A 24,165-nucleotide genomic window follows, 5' to 3' on the forward strand; every position below is an offset into this window, starting at 1 on the left:
TCGCCGCCCACCCACAGCTCTGCAGCGAAAACGGCAGCGAAAGCCGAATCCTTACCTACCTATCTCCCGCACATCTATATATAACACAAAATACACACTCAAACCTCCTGCTGGGGATTCCTTTCTCCGTTGGCTGCGAGGATACCTCCTTCCTCTATTCGGTCTGCACTGGCTGCAGGTGGTGGATGAGGAGGAAGAGGATGATGCTGCAGATGAAATATACATAAAACCGTTACACATTTTCATCCGCATTCGGCCGAGGAGATCCAACCGCACCACCGTCAACCGGGCGCGGAGTTGGAAAAGGATGAGGCCTACGGAGCTGCCGCCTCCGGTTGAAGTACGCACTTTTGCCAACCCTGGCGAAAGCTCCCAGGAATGGTAGTACTCAGTCGGTACTCTGCCACCATCATCGAGCAGGTTGCCCGTATTTATGTGAACGAAATTTCTCGAACTTTTCGGCGAGACCTCGGCCTGCCTGCCTGCCGGGATTGATAGAGCAGGACTACCCTAAATAACCAGCGGAGTACCGATGGAGTGGGAGACGGGTAGAAAGGACACATTCCAATTTCGACTCGGTTACCTTTTTCCAAGTGGAAGGGCTCCGGGAATGATTTTCCAGTGATAGGAACTTGGTAGCTGTGGTGAGAGGCGAATTTGCTAACGAAAATTGTGTTTGTGAATTGACTGGGTTTGTTCACAGGAAAATGCTTTGTTGACTGGTGGAACTGAGCTGCTACTGAAAGTCAGCATTCACATCGAACTAATTTCAAAGGTAAGTCCGGTGAAAACTTCCATGATAAAATCTGAGGTCATCAGGATTCCAAAGGACCCTGACCGCAGATTCTTGGAGACTTGACAAGCACAAGGATTCAGTCCAGTTTCCTTGTTCCAGTCTTCTTTTTTTTGGCTACCAGGGAATCGGAAACAGCTGATTGCTCTTCCCGGGAATTCCAGGTATTCGGAAAATAGTTTTATCCATGGAACAGATAGATTTATCGGACTCTTGTTGAACTTCAGCTGGAATTCCGACTTGCCAGGAACTTTTTTTTTATGTCCTTCGTCCGTCTGGTTTCCCCTGCAAAGTTTTTCCAACTTGCTTCGAAAGTTTTTGTCGCTTCGTCCAGAAGATTATTCCGTGTACTCTTGGTAGATTCTGTTGACTTCCCCCCGGAATTTTCTGCCAACTTCCCCTGGAAGATTCTCTTGATTTCTTTCCAAAGTCGCTCCCGGCATCGCCCAGAATTTTTCCCTGTATCACCTGGCAGTATCTGGCTTCTGACTTTCTTCCGATAGATTATTCCGGCTTCTCCTAGAAGTTTCTTCTAACTGCTTCTGAAAATCCTTCCGGCTTACTCTAGAAGATTCGTCTGACATTCTTCAGAACTTTCCGCCGATCTAATCCAGGAGAGCATTTCCACGCCAACTGACGAATCGGTGTCAGTTTTCCCTCTCCGAATTCCTTGACACTTCGCCTAATTGTTCGCTAGGGGTAATTAACCAAGTTTGTGCTGAAGTTCGGCCATTTTGACTCCCGACTTTGTTTTCAAAATGGCGTATTCGATATTTAACAATAAATCATAGCACGAAAACGGCTCATCTAATCGAAATGATGTCTTAGGCTAAGTTGGAGGCAACTAGTTTGTCTTTTCAGAAAAAAATACACAGTGAATGAAAATTTTTGGATTTTTAATCTTATGTTTGATAAGCTTTCAATCAAAAATGGTCTCTAAAATGTTCCTGAAGATCTTGGAAATGCCTTCAATTTCACCTTACTTTCATAAAGATCTCTACATTTTCGCTAATTTTTTTTTCAACTTTTGGAAGTTCTTGAAGTTCTTTGGACTTCCCTAAAATTCTCTAGAGTTCCCTGAAGTCTTCAGTATTTCTTAAAAGTTCCCACAATTTTCCTATAGATAATGGAATTGCTTTGATGACCTGTGATCTTCCAACATGCTCCTGAAATTTTCCTGAAATTTTTGAATAGTTTGATGCTCACGGGACTTCATTTAAACTCTTTCAAGTTCGCTAAATTAAATTTTCAGAACTTCCTGAAGCTCTCTAAACTTCTGTAAAATATCTGCAATTTCGGTGTAGTTAATAATATTGCTCTAAGGTTCTTTGATCTTCTCTGGTGATCTTGGAATTTCTCTGTAGTACTTCTCAAAATGTCGAGCAAAATGTACGTCTCTTAATTTTCCAGAAATTAATGGAACTACAATCATCACCACTGATGTTTCCTGCTATGATGTTCACGGAAATTCATTTTAAATGTTTCTGCATAATCACCATTCTCTCGAAATTGTAAGAACTTTCATAGTTTTCCTAGAATTTCCTAAACTGCACTGCATTTTTTATGGACTTCTGTTAAGTTCTTCAAGTTTTATACTTCCCAGAACTTCCTGTTATTTTCTAGAAGATAAAAAGAAATAATTAATGCAGTTTTAAAATTTGATTTGCAGAAGCTTCCGATTATTTTTTTTTTAATATATCGAATCTAGAGTCTAGTTGTCATGACATTTTCAATGCTTCCCTGAAGTTATTGAAACAGTTCACTTAACCTTCATAAAGTTCTCTAGACTTCCCTGAATTTCTCAGAATTTTTAAAAAGCTCCCGCCTATTTCCTGAAGCTAGTGGACCAGCTTTGAAGTCTTCCCTGAAGTTTCCTCAATTTTCCTAGTGTCCATGGATCGTTACCAAGCTTCCGTTATTTTCGTGTAATTTTCAGAACTTCCTGGAGTATTGTGAAACTTCTGTTCCTGAAGCTTTCTAAACTTCTGTAAGATATCTGTAATTTTGCTGAAGTTAACAATATTGCTCTGAGGTTCTTTGATCTTTCCGATTATCCTAAAATTTCTCTCTAGCTCTTAAGATTTTCATGATGTTTATGGTACTGTACTTCCATGAATATTTTTAAACTTTTGTAAAATTCCAGAAGTTTTTCTGATGTTTCACAAACTTCTCTGAAGTTCTCTGAACTTCCTGGAAAAATTTGTATGTATTTTAATTTTCCTTAAATTATTGAAACTACAAAAATCTTCTCCGATGTTTCCGGAATACTTGAAACTGCCATGAAGTTTACCGAACTTCAATTGAAATGATTCCTTACAACCATCATAAAACTTCTCTGGAGTTCTTCCAACTTTCTAAAGTTCTCCAAGTTTTTCCAAGAAATTCCTAAACTTCACTGCAGTTGTGTGGACTTCTGTGAAGTTCCTCAAGTTTTGCTCAAAAATTCTAAATTTCACTAAAGTTCTATGTATTTTCTTAAAATTCCCAGAACTTCTTTAAGGTTCCTGTTATTTTCCTGAATTATAAGGAAATAATTAATGCAGTTTTAAAATTTACACTGAAGTTCTCGAGGCTCAGTCTAGCCTTTCACGACGTTTTAGATACTTTCATGTTATTAAAGCAGCTGAATAAACTTTCCTAAAGTTCTCGAGACTTCCCTGAATTTCTCAAAATTTTTAAAGAGCTTCCGCCTATTTCCTGAAGCTAATGGACCAGCTTCAACTTCCCTGAAGTTTCCAAAATTTTCCTAATGTTCATGGATCTTTCCTAAAACTTCCGTCATTTTTGTGGAATTTTCAAAACTTCTGAATTATTGCGAAACTTCTGTTTCTGAAGCTCTAAACTTCTGTAAAATATCTGCAATTTTGCTGTAGTTAACAATATTGCTCTGAGGTTCTTTGATCTTCCCGATGATTCTAAAATTTCTCTCTAGCTCTTGCGATTCTCCTGATGATTTTGGTACTGTACTTCCTAGAAGTTCTTGAAACTTTTGTAAAATTCCTGAAGTTTTTCTGATGTTTTACAAACTTCTCTGAAATTATCTGAACTTCCTGAAAAAACTGGGAACTTCTAAAACTTTATGTATTTTAATTTTCCTGAAATTAATGGAACTGCCATAATCTTCCCTGATGGTTCCGCAGCACTTGATACTGCCATGCAGTTTACGGAACTTCAATTAAAATGATTTCGCATAATCATCATTAAACTTCTCTGGAGTTCTCGAAGATTTTAGAACATTCCTGAAGCTCTTCAAGTTTTCCCTAGAATTTCTTAAACTTCACTGCAGTTGTGTGGACTTCTGTGAAGCTCCTCAAGTTTTGCTAAAATTTTCTAAATTTCACTAGAGTTCTATTTATTTTTCTAAAATTTCCAGAACTTATTTAAGATTCCTGTTATTTTCCTGAAGTTACAAGTAAATAATTAATGCAGTTTTAAAATTTACACTGAATTTCTCGAGGCTCAGTTTAGCCTTTGATGAAGTTTCCAATGCTTCCCTTAAATTATTAAAATATTCATAAAGTTCTCAAGACTTCCCTGAGTTTCTCAAAACTTTTAAAAAGCTCCCGTCTATTTCCTGAAGCTAATGGACCAGCTTTGAAGTCTTCCCTGAAGTTTCCGCAATTTTCATATTATTACCATTCATACTAACATGGTACCGGTCATGTTCGAAATTGTCCACTTCTCCCGGCGTACTCAGAACCTGCTCTAGGGTAACCATGGCAAGCTGTGGACATGAAAACACTACCATTGACATTGGTTTACAAAATCTTGAAGTTTGACCCCCATACCAGTCATGTCCTAAATTGGCCACTTCCCCCGGGGCACTCAGAACCTGCTCTAGGGTAATCATGGCAAGCTGTAAGCATGAAAATGCTACCATTGGCATTGGCTTGCAAAATCTTGAAGTTTAACACGCATATTGATATGGTTCCAGTCATGTCCCATATTGGCCACTTCCCCTGGGGAACTCAGAACCTGCTCCAGGGTAATCATGGCAAGCTGTGGACATGAAAATGCTACCATTGGCATTGGCTTGCAAAATCTTGAAGTTTGACACCCATATTGATATGGTACCGGTCATGTCCTAAATTGGCCGCTTCCCACGGGGCACTCAGAACATGCTCCAGGGTAACCATGGCAAGCTGTGGACATGAAAACACTACCATTGGCATTGGCTTACAAAGTCTTGAAGTTTGACACCCATACTGATATGGTACCGGTCATGTCCCATATTGGCCACTTCCCCTGGGGAACGTAGAACCTGCTTCAGTGTAACCTTGGCACGCTGAGGACCTGCAAAATCTATCATCGGCATTGGCTTGCAAAATCTTGAAGTTTGACACCCATATTGATATGGTTCCGGTCATGTTCCAAATTGGCCACTTCCCCCGGAGCATTCTGAACCTGCTTCAGGGTAACCATGGCAAGCTGAGGACCTGCAATATCCACCATTGGCATTGGCTTGCAAAATCTTGAAGTTTGACACCCATGTTGATATGGTTCTGGTCATGTTCGGAATTGGCCACTTCCCCCGCGGCATTCAGAACCTGCTCCAGGGTAATCATGGCAAGCTGTGGACATTGAAATGCTACCATTGGCATTGGCTTGCAAAATCTTGAAGTTTGACACCCATATTGATATGGTACCGGTCATGTTCGAAATTGACCACTTCCCACGGGGCACTCAGAACCTGCTTCAGGGTAACCATGGCAAGTTGAGGAACTGTTAAATCTACCATTGACATTGGCTTGCAAAATCTTGAAGTTTGACACCCATACTGATATGGTACCGGTCATGTCCCATATTGGCCACTTCCCCTGGGGAAAGCAGAACCTGCTCCAGGGTAACCATGGCAAACTTGGATTTGAAAAATCTACCATCGGTAGTGACTCGCAAAATTTCGAAGTTTGACACCCATATTGATATGGTACCGGTCATGTTCGGAATTGGCCACTTCCCCCGGGGCACTCAGAACCTGCTCCAGAGTAATCATGGCAAGCTGAGGACATGAAAATGCTACCATTGGCATTGACTTTCAAAATCTTGAAGTTTGACACGCATATTGATATGGTACCGATAATGTTCGAAATTGGCCACTTCCCACGAGGCACTCAGAACCTGCTTTAGGGTAACCATGGCAAGCTGAGGTCTTGCAAAATCTACCATTGACATTGGCTTGCAAAATCTTGAAGTTTGACACCCATATTGATATGGTACCGGTCATGTTCGAAATTGGTCACTTCCCCCGGGGAACGCAGAACCTGCTCCAGAGTAACCATGGCAAGCTGAGGACCTGCAAAATCTACCATCGGTATTGACTCGCAAAATCTTGAAGTTTGACACCCATATTGATATGGTTCCAGTCATGTCCCATATTGGCCACTTCCCCCGGAGCATTCAGAACCTGCTCCAAGGTAACCATGGCAAACTTGGATTTGAAAAATCTACCATCGGTATTGACTCGCAAAATCTTGAAGTTTGACACCCATATTGATACGGTATCGGTCATGTCCTAAATTGGCCACTTCCCCCGGGGAACGCAGAGCTTGCTTCAGGGTAACCATGGCAAGCTGAGGACTTGCAAAATCTACCATCGGCATTTGCAAAATCTTGAAGTTTGACATCCATATTGCTATAGTACCGGTCATGTTTGAAATTGTCCACTTCCCCTGGGGAACGCAGAACCTGCTTCAGGGTAACCATGGCAAGCTGTGGACATGAAAACATTACCATTGGCATTGGTTTGCAAAATCTTGAAGTTTGACACCCATATTGATATGGTTCTGGTCATGTTCGGAATTGGCCACTTCCCCCGCGGCATTCAGAACCTTTTCCACCCAAGCAGCACACTTCCATCGAAATAAGTTGCTGCAACTTGATTGTGACTGGAATGGGTTGCACACAAGTAACCACGATTGTTCAGTGACAAGTGTGCTGCTAGGGCAGGGTAATCATGGCAAGCTGTGGACATTGAAATGCTACCATTGGCATTGGCTTGCAAAATCTTGAAGTTTGACACCCATATTGATATGGTACAGGTAATGTTCGAAATTGACCACTTCCCACGGGGAACTCAGAACCTGCTTCAGGGTAACCATGGCAAGTTGAGGAACTGTTAAATCTACCATTGACATTGGCTTGCAAAATCTTGAAGTTTGACACCCATTCTGATATGGTACCGGTCATGTCCCATATTGGTCACTTCCCCTGGGGAACGCAGAACCTGCTTCAGTGTAACTTTGGCACGCTGAGGACCTGCAAAATCTATCATCGGCATTCGCTTGCAAAATCTTGAAGTTTGACACCCATATCAGGCATTCCATAGCAAAACGTAAAAATGGGTAGTTTTTTTCTTATCGCAAAATATTAGATCATATTTTTTCCTGATGTCTTTAGGGTGACCATTTCCATGTTAGGGTGGCCCAAAAAATCAATTATTTTTCAAAAATGACTTTTTTTTTTTTAAATTCATAACTTTTTAACCAATGCGCCGATTTCAAAGATCAAAATATCGAATGAAAGGTCGTGACCATGTTACTGTCGCTATAAATCGCTGGAGACGTATGGTAGTCTAGTCATATAGGAGTATTGAGTGAAACCCCAAAACTTGATACCTTCAAAAAACTGATAACTCAAAAACGAAAAAAAAAATGCATGGCTGATTTGTTGATATGTTGTGTAAAAAAGCCTAAATTTTCAAGGAAAAATTATAAAAACATATTGTGGCTTCTATCTACAAACCATAAAACCATAAAAAAATACAATCAAAGCCCAATTTTTTACATCATTCTATATTTTAGAAAAAGTACCTTTTATTTGATATTTTGATCTTTGAAATCGGTTCCAAAGTTGTGATATTTTTCAAAAAGTCATTTTTGAAAAAATATTGATTTTTTGGACCACCCTAACATGGAAATGGTCACCCTAATGACAAAATAAAAAAAAATACGGATCTAACATTTTGCGATAAGGATCAAAACTACCAGTTTTGACGAAATTCAGAGAACCACTACATCATTTTGCTATGAAATGGCTGTCATAGTACAGTCAACTAGATGTCCACTAGCTTGATATCGAATTACAGAACCATAGTAAACATTTATTCCATGGCTACTGTGATAGCGATTTCGGGTGGGATTGTTATTCTATAACTCGATGGTCCCTTCAATATCGAGTTGTAGAGAGTTCACTGTATATGAATCTGCATCATTGAACATCTATCATGGATTGATTTGGTGAGTTAGTGAGTTTTCAGGTGACCAAGGTCTTCCGGATGTTATACAGATTAGTTCAGAATTCTCTCAGTACGTGGTGCTGATCTTCCTGCATATGCTGCAATATCTTAACATCCTGACTGTTTAAGAAGATGGTATCTTCGAGAATGTTGTTCAGGTGATAAAGGCCCACAGAATGCTACATTCTGGACTAGCTCACTATGCATACTAATGTACAGCTATTTGTCCATACATGCGCATACTACGGACCGTCCACGTAGCATATGGGATTTAGCTTAATTGGTTCCAACATGGAATGTCCCGTCATCCTGGACATATAGAAGGTTTCTGCCTTAGCCAAAGTTGTTCGGTGGATCAAGGCCTTATGGTTGGTGGACAGTAGTTCAGAATGTACTCACTACGCGGTGCTAGTGTGCACTTGACCTTCATGTACAAGCTATATCTGTATTCAGCGTGCGTACAGAACAGAAAATCGTGGGATCAATTCCAGAGGGTTGTCGTCATCGTCGGTGCCGAGTCTGAATGGTGTCAACAACAACTCGATCATAGGTGGTGTGATGTGGCAAGGGGGGCTCGGTGGCCTATGCAAACGTCTCAAAAACGGTCCACCTAGGTTTAGAACAGCCCTTTGTGAAAATAGTTCGCTGTTCGGTTCAACAGACAGCGAGCGTTCCACTCACTCTGAGTCCAATGCAATCAATCTTGGTGGCATTTAAGAACTTTGAACACTCTGGTCGTTCAAAATCAGTTCCAGAACAACCTGTTAGCCGAGTATGACACATTGCTTTCCGCCAACAAAGGCACCCGTGTTTGTCTTTTCAGCGGCCCAACAACTCTCGATAACGCGATATGGTAGATGGTAGGGTGTACGACGACGATGTCGTCGTCGTCGCCGCCGTCCTCCCACTCCCTGTTGTCCCCCGTCGTCTCCCGGCTGTTCGGTAGTCAAGTAAGTCGGTATGCATGTATTTGTGTAGAGTGCAAAAAAAAAGAAAAATCGATTTCCATTTTTTTTTTTGTTTCACCATACTACTGCCATCCGTTCATCATCCCACACTCTCCGCTGTTGCTTCATCATGTTGGCGGGTTGTGCTGGGATGGTATGGGGTGGGTGGTTTGGGAAGACTTTTTTTTTAGCTCTCTTTCGCTCGCTGCGGCACTAGAACAAGTGGGTTGACGTGGTCCTTTTTAATAAATTTCCCTTCTTTTTTTTGTTGATGGGGAAGGGGGAAACCTGCTGCAGTTGTTGCGAGGTCCTTGGGGAAAAGTTCCGAAGGGTGGGTGATGTGGAAAATTGTAATGGAAGAACCAAGTTGCCTGGGCGGTGCCAATGCCAATGTCCGTCCGGAGAAAGCTGAACCCCGAGCGAGCGTGGAGGGTTGAAGTAGGTCACCAAATTTTAATTAATGCTTTCTAGCGAAGAAGAAACAGTCTGACGCGAAAATTTAACTCTTTCGCCCTTCGATGATCCTCCTCATCTTCTACATCCATCCAGCCGAAGCGATGATTCAATGTGTACTAATTTGCGTTTCTTGCTTTTCTCTTTCTCAGGTACGTATCCAACACACCGAAGGCGCTTCTTGGGATATATTTATTGGACACCCGAATCCGTAAAAATGCCGTGGGAAGTATTGATTTCCAGTCAAGATATAGGGGCAAAAACAAACTCCCTCCTCAGGTCGGTTCTATTAACACGCGCGCGGGTTCGAACAATTTCGAATAACTGTAACAACCTCCCTTCGGGTTGGCGACGGAACAGCAGCAGCGGGGGTACTTCACCCCGCGGCAAATGGAAAATGAATTTATAATTAGAAAAGAGTGTCGGAACGGGAAACCACCTCCTATTCTCGGGTAGCAACTATAAAAACACACACCGGTTTTGTAGCAATTCACCCTCCTTGAACGTTGTCGATTTTGGCTCGGTTGGAAAATTTTGATTTTTCGACACAAAGACACTAACTAACCCCGGAGATGGAAAATTCCTTACCCGAGAGGAAACCACTCTCTCTCTCTCTCTATCCCTGCTAGTTGTACAATCTGTTACAAATGATATGGTGGTTCCTATCGCTGGATATCGCCACATGACGACGCTCCAGAAGGTAGGCAACGAAGAAGAACGCCCAAGCGATTCTTGGTACATAAGAAAGAACCTGGACGAAAAAAAAAATGTAAGTTGTATATGGTGTGACGATGGTGAAAATGAACACAAACATTACGTAATCCCGACACGCAAGCGGAAAGGAGAGTGGCGGAAGAGGGGGGAGGGGTGGCGTAATGATGTGATGCTCCTTTGTTGTGAACCTTATTTGGTCATGATTCTGGCTGGTGACTCCGTCCTCCTCCGCTACGACCGACGGCAAGTGTGTCGGTCCCGGAAGGTGCAAGGTGGGACGGAACGAAGGGTAATTACATTACTCATTCCGGAAGGCGGAAAAGCGTTTCGGTGCTTTCGATGCAAAGGGTTTTTCGGTAGTTAGATGACGCTGAAGTTTACCTCTGGTGATTGGAGATTTTGAGGAACAGCTCTCCTTCAATGCTGCTAGTTTTGACCGTCTTTCACAGTTCTGGACCGCTGTGCATCCACCTCCCCCTCTCATTGTAAGAAACTGTTATAGATGATGAGACATCCCATCCTCCATAATCCGTTACATAATTTGTGGATGACGCCTTGAAGTTTTAAAAAAATATTTGAAATTGGCACATATTCTTCGTTCACAGAAATTCTTAAAATTTCGTAGAACTTTTCTGCAGTTCACAGGACTTCCCTAAAATTCACAAAAAATCTCTGACGTTCACAGAAATTCTTTAACATTTGCAGAAACCCCTTGAAGCTCGCTGAAGTCTTTTAAATTTCGTAATACTTCTCTGCAGTTCGCAAAACTTTCTTGAAAAATGCAGAAGTCATTTAAAGTGTGCAGAGATTCTCTAAATCTCTGAAATTTTTTTGAGGTTCATATAAATTCTTGGAATAAATTTCCTAAAGTTCGCATAAATTCCCAAAAATTTACAGGACATCCAAAAACCGCAAAAATCCTATGAAATTTGCAGAAATTCTCTGAAGTTCGCGTTCACAAAAAGGCTCGCAGAAACTTTCTAAATCTCGTTGATCTTATCTACAGGTCGCAGAACTTCACTGAAGTTTGCATAATTTCGCGGCAGTTTGCAAAACTTCTCGAAGGATTTCCGAAATTCCCTGAAGTTTGCTGAACTTATCTTAATTTCGTAGAAGTTCCCTGAAATTCTGAGGCATAAAATCTCTGATCACGCTTTCCTTCGGAAGAGATAGTAAAGCCGTTGGTCCCTGGTCCATGAGTTGCTGGGTTGATAGGTAGGGTCCAGGTGTAGGAGCAGCAAGATCGACGGAAAACAAATAAAAGAGAAAAAAATTTCCCTAAAATATAGAGTTTCATTAAAGTTTGAAGAAATTTACAAAAAAGTTCGCAGAAATTCCCGAATGTATGTAGAACACTCTGAAGTTCACAAAATTTGCAGAAATTTTCTGAAGTTTGCATAAATTCTCTGCAGTTTGTAGAATTTCCCTGAAATACGCAGAAATGCCCCGAAATTCGTTGAAATTCTTCGAAGCTCGCAGAACTTCTCAGAATTTCGTAGAACGTCTCTGCAATTCACAGCAATTCTCCTAATCACATAGAACTTTCTTGAAGCTCGTAAAACTGCCCTAAAATTTGTAGAAATTATTTGAAGTTTGCTGAAATTCTCGAAAGATTGCCGAAATGTCCTGAAGTTCGCAAAAATTGTCTTAATTTCGTAAAACTTCCCTGACATTCTTAGACATTCTTTGAAGTTGTCAGAAACTTCCAAAAGTTCGCAGAAATTCCCGAAAGTTTGCAAACCATCTCTGAAGTTCACAGAAAAATTCGCGGAAGTTTGCAGAACTTCTCGAAAGTGTTCCGAAATTCCCTCTATTTAGTTTTGCAGACATCCTCTGGAAGACCTGAAGGTTTCCCCTACAAGTCCCCTATGAACTTCCACTCGAAGTCATTTGAGCACCATTTGGAAGTTGTGAACTTTCTCTACAAGTCCTGTGGGCTTCAATTGGAAGTCCTGAGCATTCCTTCCAAAAGAGATAACATTTACCTCTAAAAATCTTGTAGACTTCCGCTAGATTTCTAGATTTTGCTTGCGTAAATCATGGATAAATTCTGAAAGTCCTCAGGACTAAACCTTGGTGCTCTGGAAACGCCCATGATTTGCAGTGAAAATAGTTCGAACATGAATAACCTAGAAGTCTTGCGTTGAACGATCTTTGGACTCGAATTGGGATTCTACTGAATCCCGCGTGGAATTCTGCTGAATCTCGAGATGGATTCTGCAGAATCTCGAGAGGGATTCTGCTGAATCAGGAGTTGGATTCTGCTGAAATCCGAGTGGGATTATGCTGAATCCCGAGATGGAATTCTGCTGTATCTCGATTGAGATTCTGTTGATTCTCGATTGAGATTCTGCTGATTCTCGAATGGGATTATGCTGAATTTCGAGTGGGATTCTGTTGAATCTCGAGTGGGATTCTGTTGAATCCCGAGGTGGGATTCTGCTGAATCTCGGGTGGGATTCTGCTGAATCTTGAGTGGGATTCTACTGAATCTCGAGTGCGATTCTGCTGAATCTCGAGTGGGATTCTGCTGAATCTCGAGTGGGATTCTGCTGAATCTCGAGTGGGATTATACTGAATCCCGAGTGGGATTCTGCTGAATCCCGAGTGGTATTCTGCTGTATCTCGAGTGGGATTCTGCTGAATCTCGAGTGGGATTCTGCTGAATCCCTTGTGGGATTTTGCTGAATCCCGAGTGGAATTCTACTGAATCCCGAGTGGTATTCTGCTGTATCTCGAGTGGGATTCTGCTGAATCTCGAGGGAGATTCCGCTGAATCTCGAGTAAGATTCTACTGAATCCCTTGTGGGATTTTGCTGAATCCCGAGTGGGATTCTACTGAATCCCGAGTGGGATTCTACTGAATCTCTAGTGGGATTCTGCTGAATTCCGAGTGGGATTTTCCTGAATACCGATTGGGATTCTGCTGAATCTCGAGTGGAATTATTCTGATTCTCGAGTGGGATTATGCTAAATCCCGAGTGGAATTGTGCTGAATCTCGAGTAGGATTCTGCTTAATCCCTAATGGGATTCTGCTGAATCCCGAGTGGAATTCTCCTGAATCCCGAGTGGAATTCTACTGCATGTCGAGTGGGATTCTGCTTAATCCCTAGTGGGATTCTGCTGAATCCCGAGGTGGAATTCTGCTGAATCCCGAGTGGGATTCTGTTGAATCTCGAGTGGGATTCTGCTGAATCTCGAGTGGGATTCCGCTGAATCCCGAGTGGGATTCTGCTAAATCCCGAGTGGGATTCTGCTAAATCTCGAGTGGGATTCCGCTGAATCCCGAGTGGGATTCTGCTGAATCTCGAGAGGGATTCTGCTGAATCTCGAGTGGGATACTGCTGAATCCCAAGTGAGATCCTTGTGAACCTCCATTGGGATTCTGCTGAATCTCGAGTGGGATTCTTCTGAATCTCGAGTGGGATTCTTCTGAATCTCGAGTGGGATTCTGCTGAATCTCGAGTGGGATTTCGCAGAATCCCGAGTGGGGTTATGCTGAATCCCGAGTGGGATTATGCTGAATCCTGAGTGGTATTATGCTGAATCCCGAATGCGATTATGCTGAATCCCGATTGGGATTATGCTGAATCCCGAGTGGGATTTTGCTGAATCTCGAGCGGGATTATGCTGAATCTCGAGCGGGGTTCTGCTAAATGTGGTGGTGGGATTCTGCTGAATCCCGAGTGGGATCCTTCTGAACCTCTAGTGGGATTCTGCTGAATCTCGAGTGGGATTATGCTGAATCTCGAGTGGGATTCTGATGAATCTCGAGTGGGATTATGCTGAATCCTGAGGTGGAATTCTGCTGAATCCCGAGGTGGAATTCTACTGAATCCCGAGTGGGGTTATGCTGAATCCTGAGTGGGATCAGGCTGAAATCCGAGTGGGATTATGCTGAATCCCGAGATGGAATTCTGCTGTTTCTCGATTGAGATTCTGTTGATTCTCGATTGAGATTCTGCTGATTCTCGAATAGGATTATGCTGAATTCTGAGTGGAATTGTGCTGAGTCCCCAGTGGGATTCTACTGTATCTCGAGTTGGATTCTGCTGAATCTCGAGTGGGATTCTGCTGAATCTCGAGTGGGATTATGCTGAAACCCGATCGGGATTCTACTGAATCTCGAGTGGGATTCTGCTGAATCCCGAGTGGGATTCTGCTGAATCCCGAGTGGGATCCTGCTGAATGCCAAGTGGGATTCTGCTGAATCCCTATTGGGATTCTACTGAATTTCAAGAGGGATTCTGCTGAATATCGAGTGGGATTCTGCTGAATTTCGAGTGGGATTCTACTGAATCTCGAGTGGGATTCTGCTGAATCTCGAGTGGGATTCTGCTGAATCCCGATTGGGATTCTACTGAATTTCAAGAGGGATTCTGCTTAATATCGAGTGGGATTCTGCTGAATCTTGAGTGGGATTCTACTGAATCTCGAGTGGGATTCTGCTGAATCTCGAGTGGGATTCTGCTGAATCTCAAGTGGGATTCTGCTGAATCTCGAGTGGGATTCTTCTGATTCTCAGATGGGATTATGCTGAATCCCGAGGTGGAATTCTGCTGAATCCCGAGTGGGATTCTGTTGAATCTCGAGTGGGATTCTGCTGAATCTCGAGTGGGATTCCGCTGAATCCCGAGTGGGATTCTGCTAAATCTCGAGTGGGATTCTGCTGAATCTCGAGTGGAATACTGCTGAATCCCAAGTGAGATCCTTGTGAACCACCATTGGGATTCTGCTGAATCTCGAGTGGGATTCTTCTGAATCTCGAGTGGGATTCTGCTGAATCTCGAGTGGGATTTTGCAGAATCCCGAGTGGGGTTTTGCTGAATCCCGAGTGGGATTATGCTGAATCCTGAGTGGTATTATGCTGAATCCCGAATGGGATTATGCTGAATCCCGATTGGGATTATGCTGAATCCCGAGTGGGATTCTGCTAAATCTCGAGTGGGATTCTGCTGAATCTCGAGTGGAATACTGCTGAATCCCAAGTGAGATCCTTGTGAACCACCATTGGGATTCTGCTGAATCTCGAGTGGGATTCTTCTGAATCTCGAGTGGGATTCTGCTGAATCTCGAGTGGGATTTTGCAGAATCCCGAGTGGGATTTTGCTGAATCCCGAGCGGGATTATGCTGAATCTCGAGTGGGGTTCTGCTGAATGTGGTGGTGGGATTCTGCTGAATCCCGAGTGGGATCCTTCTGAACCTCTAGTGGGATTCTGCTGAATCTCGAGTGGGATTCCGCTGAACCTCCAGTGGGATTCTTCTGAATTTCGAGTGGAATTCTGCTGAATTCCGAGTGGGATTATGCTGAATCCCGAGTGAGATTATGCAGAATCCCGAGTGGGATTATGCTGAATCCCGAGTGGGATTATGCTGAATCTCGAGTGGGATTCTGATGAATCTCGAGTGGGATTATGCTGAATCCTGAGGTGGAATTCTGCTGAATCTCGAGGTGGAATTCTACTGAATCCCGAGTGGGATTCTGCTGAATCTCGAGTGGGATTCTGCTGAATATCGAGTGAGATTCTGCTGAATCTCGAGTAGGATTCTTCTGCATCTCGAGTGGGATCCTTCTGAATCTCAAATGGGATTCTGTTGAATCTCGAGTGAGATTCTGCTGAAACTCGAGTGAGATTCTGCTGAATCTCGAGTGGGATTCTGCTGAATCTCGAGTGGGATTCCGCTGAACCTCCAGTGGGATTCTTCTGAATCTCGAGTGGAATTCTACTGAACTCGAGTGGAATTTTGCAGAATCCCGAGTGGGATTATTCTGAATCCCGAGTGGGATTATGCTGATTCCCGAGTGGGATTATGCTGAATCCCGAGGTGAGATTCTAATGATTTCCGAGGTAAATTCTACTGATTGCCGAGGTGGGATTCTACTGAATCCCTAAGTGGGATTCCAATGCCCACCAGCATGAATCCTTTTCGTAATCCAAATTGTGCACCGCACAAAGCTCGTCAACCCTGAACGGCATATCCCCACTGCCACAGTTCGCTGGGAAAATCACCCAGCCCGTCGCAGACCACCAGGCAGCAGCCGTTGTTGCTGGACGGGAATGCAATCGTTATATTTGTATAAAATAACAAGAATGCCTTCCGAACGCGCGCGCCACGGTGGTGGCCATATCCGCGCGTCAAGGCCTTTACCCGGTTCGGATGATGGCGCAGAACAGGATGCAGCAGCTCCCCATCATTCCAACGAGCACAAATTTTCCTGCTGCCTGTACATAGAGTGCATGTGCAAGCTCCAGTGAAGTTCTATGCCCACCATCTCTCGTCGTCGTCGTCGTCGTCGTCGTCGTTGTCGTCGCCATCCATATAGAAACATATAACCGGGAAGCGCATTGTGCCGTTTGGTGGTACATGTTTGGTTTGGTGAAAGCATTTCGATGACGACGACGACGTCGACGACGGAAGAAAAGTGCATGTTGCATCGCTTTTCATCGATCCATGCCCTCTCTCCCCGGAGCGAGGAAAAAAGGCACGGGGATTGGGCGGGGAATATAGTGAAAAAAAAACTACTTCCACTGTGAGCTTTGTTCGCGAGAAATGGCACTTCTGGGGTGCATTTTCTATCACCCGGTGGACGCCATTTTGGGGCCTGAACTTGTCAAAATTATTCAATTTGAATTCGGTAATTCGGTTATTCAACTTAATTTGGCGAACAGGTGGAGTGATTTTCTTCACCGGAATGCGACATTCCAATCGGTTTCGTGTTAATGTGTGACAAGTGACAGACGACTAATCAAATTCGAATCTCAAAACCGACCGCCGCTGCTCGGGTTATGCATTAGTTATCCACAGGCCGGATTTCGAATTATTAGACAACTGTACAAATCCAACCCGGAGGACCGGATGAGCAATAGCACTAATGTTTCACCTTCCTTCCCTGTTCGACTACCGACTCAGGCCCGAGCTCATCGGAATGATACATGCGACGATAATGATTATATAATATCCAAACAAATTCCGATAATTTATCCACCTTTCCGTCCTTCCGTTGGTTGGTTGGTTGGTTGGCTGGTTGGTTGGTTGGTTATAGCTGGAAAGATATTACCGTCGTTTCCAGAGTGTATGTAGGCGCTGGCTGCTCCAATCCAATCGATGAAGAGACCGCTGACTCCTGCTGTGTCCTCCGTCCGCCCCCCCAACTGCTTGCTCTCCGGGTTTCGCTTTATCAAAAGCCAAACAAAGAAAACACCGTTGTCCCGGTCAGTTATATGTATATGCGTCATCATCGGTGCTTCCGCTACCAGCCATCGTTGCTATTGTTGTTGATGCTGTTATTGTTTTTGATGTCCAGTGGGCTAAGAATCACATGGCAAAGCAAACAACATTGTCCCCTGATGGTCCCATCCTGCTGCTGCTGGTGCGGAGGTATTTCTCGCTCGCTCGCTGGCCCTCTCTCTCTCTCTCTCTCTGTTGGTCCAGGTTGGTTGCCAACGACCTCCTGCACACTCCGTGAAGGAATGCAGTGGGCTTTGCTGGAGTTTTCTGATCGAATAAAGGCTTAGTTTTTGAGGGAAAGTATTGTTAGCGAGGGATAATGTATCTAATCCTAGCTTCAAGAATTTTCAAAATGGTCTTGAAAACGCTTAAATGGCTTTCAAAGCTCTATAATAGCTTAAAAGCCGAATTTGACGTAATGGCCTTCTAAATTAGCTTGAACCAAAATTATCGCCAAAACACCTTAATAGCTTGCATTCAGGCGCTAATGCATTCAAACGATTCCTTAGTCTTTCACCTTCAATCTGATTACATTTTTACGACTGAACAATCCTGTTTTGGCAGATTTTTCTTAAAATTAAATATACACACTACAAAATGCGACTAATTTCGAGTTGCCCATAATAGAAGAGCTGGTTAGCACGCAGTTCAAATGGAAAGGTTGCCGAAGAAAATGAGGCTGCTGACAATAGTCACACTCACCTGAAAAGCTTGGAGCGTTGTTAAATCGCTGGTGACCAAGTCCTTCCTGAAAGTGGACAAATCAGTTCAAAGTTCACTCACTATGCGGCACTAGTGTGTATGTGAAGTTTCTGTACAGGCTATATCTTCATATCCTGAGTACCTAGCAAGCTAATGTCTTCGACAAAGTTTTATAGCTGATCAAAGCCATCCCGATGGTGAGCTGATTAGTTCAGAATTCTTTCACTACGCGGAGTCAGTGCTCATGTGAGCTTCCTGTATATGATATATCTTGAAATCCTGGTAATCTAGGAAGATGCTGTCTTCGGAAAAGTTCTCCAGGAAGTGGATATTATTATATATGGATATTTCCGGCACAGGAATGACGTTTAGATGCCGAAAATCAGGCTTGATGGAACCTCGCGAGTTTGAAATGAGCCGAGCGTAGCATTTTTCTTGGGAGTAGAATGCCTGCTGCCTAGTTCTGAATCTTCAGAATAGTCAAGACTTTTGGGTAAGTTTAAAGATCTTTCAGGCTAAGTTCCGATGAATTAAAGAAGTTTAATGAAATTCTGTTATAATTTGAGAACCAGAGAATTTCAGGAAAACCTAGAGAGCTCCAATGAACCACGTCAGGGAAATTTAATGGTTTTCAGGACTGTTCCATTTTTCCGGGGGAGTTCAAAGAACTTAAGGAAGCTCTGAGAATATTAGAACAGATCAATTAATTTAAAGTAAATTGCTGAAACTTTAAAGCAGTTCCGAGAAACTCGGATAGTTTCCAAAAAAAATGAGCAAAGTACCGAGAGGTTCTCGAAAGTTTTGGAAGATGGAAGATGCTGATGTTCCTGTTGCTGAGCACGCAAGAAGTTCCGAAATCTTCATGAAAGTCCGGATACCTTCAAAGTTTTCTGGTAGTTTCATTATAATCAAGGAAGCGCCGAGAACTTCCAAACGGCCCCATTAGGAAAATCACATGAACTTTCAAGGAGTTCCGAGGAATTATGTGATATTCCAAAGTGCTGTTCAGAAATGTTCAGGAAACTTCAGGGGCATTGTTGGGTCTTCAGGGATGTTTTATAAAAATTAGGAAAATTACTCAGGATCATTAGAACATGTAAGGAAGTTCAGGGAATGTTGTTCTAACATCCCCAAGAAATCTCTTTCTTCCGGAATTTTTCCCCAACTTCTCCTTGAAGCTTTTTTCTGCTGATCCGTAGACCCTCTGACTTTCGACTTTCTCCAGAAGTTTCTTCCTATCTACCTGAGAAAGATTCTGTCAGCGTCTCCAAGAAGTTTCTTCCGTCTTCTCCAGGAATTTCAATTAAACTTCTACCAAATGTATCCCCCGAAATACCGTTCGTCTTACTCTGGAACTTTCTCCATAAACCATTCTCCGTAGGTGTTTTTCTTAGCTTCCCTGGAAAGCCTGGCCTGGTCGAAAGGCGTGTTGTCGGTGGTCTAGTGAAGAAATTAGCGAAGCGACGGTTTACCATTCTCTGCATAATTTTAGAGCTGCAGCTCGTGAGGGAAGGGAGTCGTTCAGCTACTCCTTATTCACGAGTTTAAGCAACTTGATCCTTCCGACCGTGGGTAAGTTGTGGGTAAGGGGATAACCGACTTCATCTGAGCCGGCGGAGCTCCCTTTAGCTCTGGAGAGGGCAAAGCGAGTTCTTTGAGGTTGAAAGGTTGGTTGATGGCAGAATCCCAATTGGCAATATGTGCCAAGCTGGTCGGCAACCGTGCCAGGCTCGATTGTTGTTGAATTGGCGATCTCTAGGGCTATCCCCTGATATCTCCTCTTACCACTGAGGGCGTTGACTTTCCTCCACAATTCAGAGGCCGGTTGGCTGGAGTTGATACTGTTGAGTAACTCGGTCCAGCTGGATGCCTTGGCCTCTCGGTTGACGTCCCTGCACTCGTTCTTTTTGTGTCGGTAGTGTCGGAGGTCCTCCCCTCGATCGGGGTTATTAGGGGGGAGTCTCTTTGCCGTTTTCCAAATTTTCTACTTTTCTTATTTTCTAATTTTGTTATAAGAAAATCAGAAAATTTGGAATCCAGAAAATCAGAAAAATTAGATGATAATCAGAAAATGCGAAAATACGAGAGTCATAAATTCAGAAAATAAAAAAAAACAACAAATCGTAAAATCAGACAATTAGAAAACGGAAATTTGGAAAATCTTAAAATCTTAAAATCAGAAAACCACACAACCAGAAATTCAAGGAAAAATTAAAATTAGAAAACTAGAAAACCAGAAAATCAAAATCGGCATATGACAAAATTAGAAAACCAGGCATTTAAACAAATAAGAAAATCAGGAAGTCAAATTTGAAAAAAAAAATTGAGAACCAGGCAATCAGAAAATCAGACAATCAGAAAATCAGATATTCATAAAAAAGAGAGTCAAAAATCAGAACAGCAGAATATCAGAAAACAAACAATTCACAAAACAACAAAATCAAAAAAATTTAAAATTTGTAGATCAGCAAATCAGAACAAAGAAATTAGAAAATTCAGAAAATTCAAAAAATCAGAAAATAAAAAAATAGGAAAACCAAAAAATAACAAAACATCAACATCAGAATATTAGAAAATTAGCAAATCAGATAATCAGAAAATCTAAAATTTAGAAAATCTGAAAATTACACAACCAGAAAATCATATTATTAGAAAATCAGAAAAAATAGAGAATCAGATAATTAAAAGTAAAAAAATCTGAACACAGACAAAAAGGTCGTAAAATCATAAAATCAGAATTATTGTTTTCTGGTTTTCGGATTTTCTAACTCTATCATTTTTTTAATTTTCTGGTTTTCTAATTATCTAACTTAGTTTTTTTTTTAATTTTAATATGATAAAATTAGAAAATTAGGAAATCGGAAAATCAGAACAATTAGCAAACCAGATGGTCAAACATTCAGAAAATTACAGCGTCAGATAATCAGAAAATCGTAAATTCAGAAAATAAATCAATCTCAAAAACTAAAAACTATAAATTACAGAAAATCAGAAAATATCACAATTAAAAGACCAGAAAATCATAAAACCAAGAATTTAGAAATTGATGAAATCTGAAAACTATAAAAATAAGAAATCCATAAAATCTAAAAATCAGAATATCTTAATCATATTAAAACAACAATATCATGAAAGTAGAATTATTGTTTTCTGTATTTATTTTTTTTATTTTCTGGGGCTGTCATTTTTTTAATTTGTTGTTTTCCAAATTTTCTACCAGAAAATCAGAAAAATTAGATCATAATAAGAACATCTGAAAATAAGAGAATCTGAAATAGAAAATTAGAAACTCAACAAATCTTTAAATCAGGCAATCAAAAAAACGGAAATTGGGAAAATATAAAAAATTTAAAATCAGAAAACCACACAACCAGAAATTCAGGAAAAATCAAAATTAGAATACCAAAAAACCTGAGAATCAAAATCATAATATTGCAAAATTACAAAAACCAGGAATTCAACGATTTAGAAAATAAGGAAATCAGAAAATTTGATAAATTAGAAAACCAGGCAATCAGCAAATCAGGCAATCAGAAAGTGAGAGAGTCAGAAAGTCAGAAAATCAGAAAACAACAAAATCAGGAAATCGAAAAATTTGAAAATTTGAAAATCAGCAAATCAGAAAATCGAAAATTTAGACAATCAGAAAATCAGATAATATCGCAAAATTGGAAAACCGGGAATTCAGAAAATCAGGGGTCACTGCGCATCTCGAAACGAAAAACTTTTTCATGCAAGCGTTCGTACAAAAAGTCTTTCGTCTCGAGATTCGCAATGTGTCCCCAGGAAATCAAAAAATTATAAAATTTAGAAAACCAGAAAATTTAAAAATCAGAACAATTCAATTCAAATCAATTTCACAAAAGACCAATATTATAGAATTACAAAATCTGAATTATTGTTTTTTTTTTGATTTTCTCACTTTTCTGATTTTATAATTTATGACAAAATCAGAAAATCTGGAATTCATAAAATCATAAAATCATAAAATGAGAAAGTCATTAAATCAGAAAACACCAAAAAAAGAGAATTTAAAAATCAGCAGATCGGAAAATCGGAAAATAGGAAATATTGAAAATTCTAATCGGAAAATTCAGAAAATCATAAAACCACGAAACCTGACAATTGGAAAATCAGAGAACCAAAAAATCATAAAACCAGAAAACCAAAATCCGAAATTAAGAAAATTCTAAAACCAGGAATTCAGAAAATCAGGAAATCATGCATTCATAAAATGGGATAGTCAGAAAATCAGAAAACCAAAACATCCGTAAACAACAAAATCAGAGAATTTAAAAATCGGCAGATCGGAAAATTAAAAAACAAATAAAATTTAGTAAATCTTGAAATCAGAAAATCAGAAAACCAAAAAAAAATCTTAGAATTAGAAAATCAGAGAACCAAAAATTTATAAATCCAGAAAACCAATATGCAAAGATTAGAAAATTATAAAGCCAGAAAATCATTAAATATAGTCAAAAAACCAGAAAGTCAAAAATTCAGAAAACAACAAAATCAGAGAATTTGAAAATCAGCAGATCAGAAAATCAGAAAATAACAAAATCAGAGAATTTAAAAATCAGCAGAACGGGAAAATAAAAAAAAATATATATAAAATTTAGAAAATCTTAAAATCAGAAAATCAGAAAACCAAAAAAAAATAGAATTGGAAAATTCGAGAACCAGAAACAAGAACAAGAAAATCAAAATACAATGATTAGAAAATTAGATAACCCTAAATTCAGAAAATCAGGAAATCAGGAAATCAGAAAATCGTAAATGAGATAGTCAAAAAATCAGAAAACAACAAAATCAGGGAAATTTAAAATCAGCAGATCGGAAAATCAGAAAATGTGAAATTTGGATAATTTTAAAATTTGAAATCAGAAGACCAAAAAACCTGAGAATTTAAGAGAATCAAAAAATCATAAAACCAGAAAACCAAAATCCGAAATTAAGAAAATTCGAAAACCAGGAATTCAGAAAATCATAAAATGGGATAGTCAGAAAATCAGAAAACTAAAAAATCCATAAACAACGAAATCAGAGAATTTAAAAATTAGCAGATCAAAAGATCAAAAAGTATGAAATTTAGAAAATCTTAAAATCAGAAAATCAGAAAACCAAAAATTCTTAGAATTAGAAAATCAGAGAACCAGAAATTTATAAATCCAGAAAACCAATATGCAAAGATTAGAAAATTAGAAAACCAGAAAACCAGAAAATCAGAAAGTCAAAAAATCATAAAACAACAGAATCAGAGAATTTGAAAATCAGCAGATCAGAAAATCAGAATACAACAAAATCAGAGAATTTAAAAATCAGCAGATCGGAAAATAAAAAAAAATATATGAAATTTAGAAAATCTTAAAATCAGAAAATCAGAAAACCAAAAAAAAAAACCTTAGAATTGGAAAATTGGAGAACCAGAAAATTATAAAACAAAAAAATCAAAATGCAAAGATTAGAAAATTAGATAACCCTAAATTCAGAAAATCAGGAAATCAGGAAATCAGAAAATCGTAAATGGGATAGTCAAAAAATCAGAAAACAACAAAATCAGGGAAATTTAAAATCAGCAGATCGGAAAATCAAAAATTGTCAAATTTGGATAATCTGAAAACTCGAAATCAGAGGACCAAAAAACCTGAGAATTTAAGAGAATCAAAAAATCATAAAACCAGAAAACCAAAAACCGAAATTAAGAAAATTCGAAAACCAGGAAATCATAAAATCTTTAAATGGGATAGTCTGAAAATCAGAAAACTAAAAAATCCGTGAACAACGAAATCAGAGAATTTAAAAATCAGCTTAAAATCAATAATCAGAGAACCAAAAAATTATAAAACCAAAACCAAATCCGAAATTAAGAAAATTCGAAAATCAGGAATTCAGAAAATCAGTAAATCATAAAATCATAAAATGGGACAGTCAGAAAATCATAAAACCAAAAAATCCGTAAACAACGAAATCAGAGAATTTGAAAATCAGCAGATTGGAAAATCAATAAATATGAAATTTAAAAAAATCTTTAAATCAGAAATCAGAGGACCAAAAATCCTGAGAATTATAAAATCAAAGAACCATAAA

The 24,165-nt window shown here is 40.2% G+C and overlaps 1 protein-coding gene across 1 annotated transcript in view; it reads left to right on the forward strand.

Moving 5' to 3' along the window:
• The first annotated feature begins 6,003 nt into the window (after positions 1 to 6,003).
• LOC135707113 (FACT complex subunit spt16-like) overlaps positions 6,004 to 24,165 on the forward strand; it is a 47,423-nt gene continuing 29,261 nt past the window's right edge. Inside the window, exon 1 of the mRNA XM_065228844.1 lies at positions 6,004 to 6,104. Coding sequence (XP_065084916.1) covers positions 6,004 to 6,104 — 101 coding nt within the window. The remainder of the gene's footprint in view (positions 6,105 to 24,165) is intronic.

This window comes from Ochlerotatus camptorhynchus, unplaced genomic scaffold, assembly GCF_037179485.1.
Source record: "Ochlerotatus camptorhynchus isolate MF236.1 unplaced genomic scaffold, CSIRO-AGI_Acam_v1.1 ptg000304l, whole genome shotgun sequence".
Taxonomy (NCBI): Eukaryota; Metazoa; Arthropoda; class Insecta; order Diptera; family Culicidae; genus Ochlerotatus; species Ochlerotatus camptorhynchus.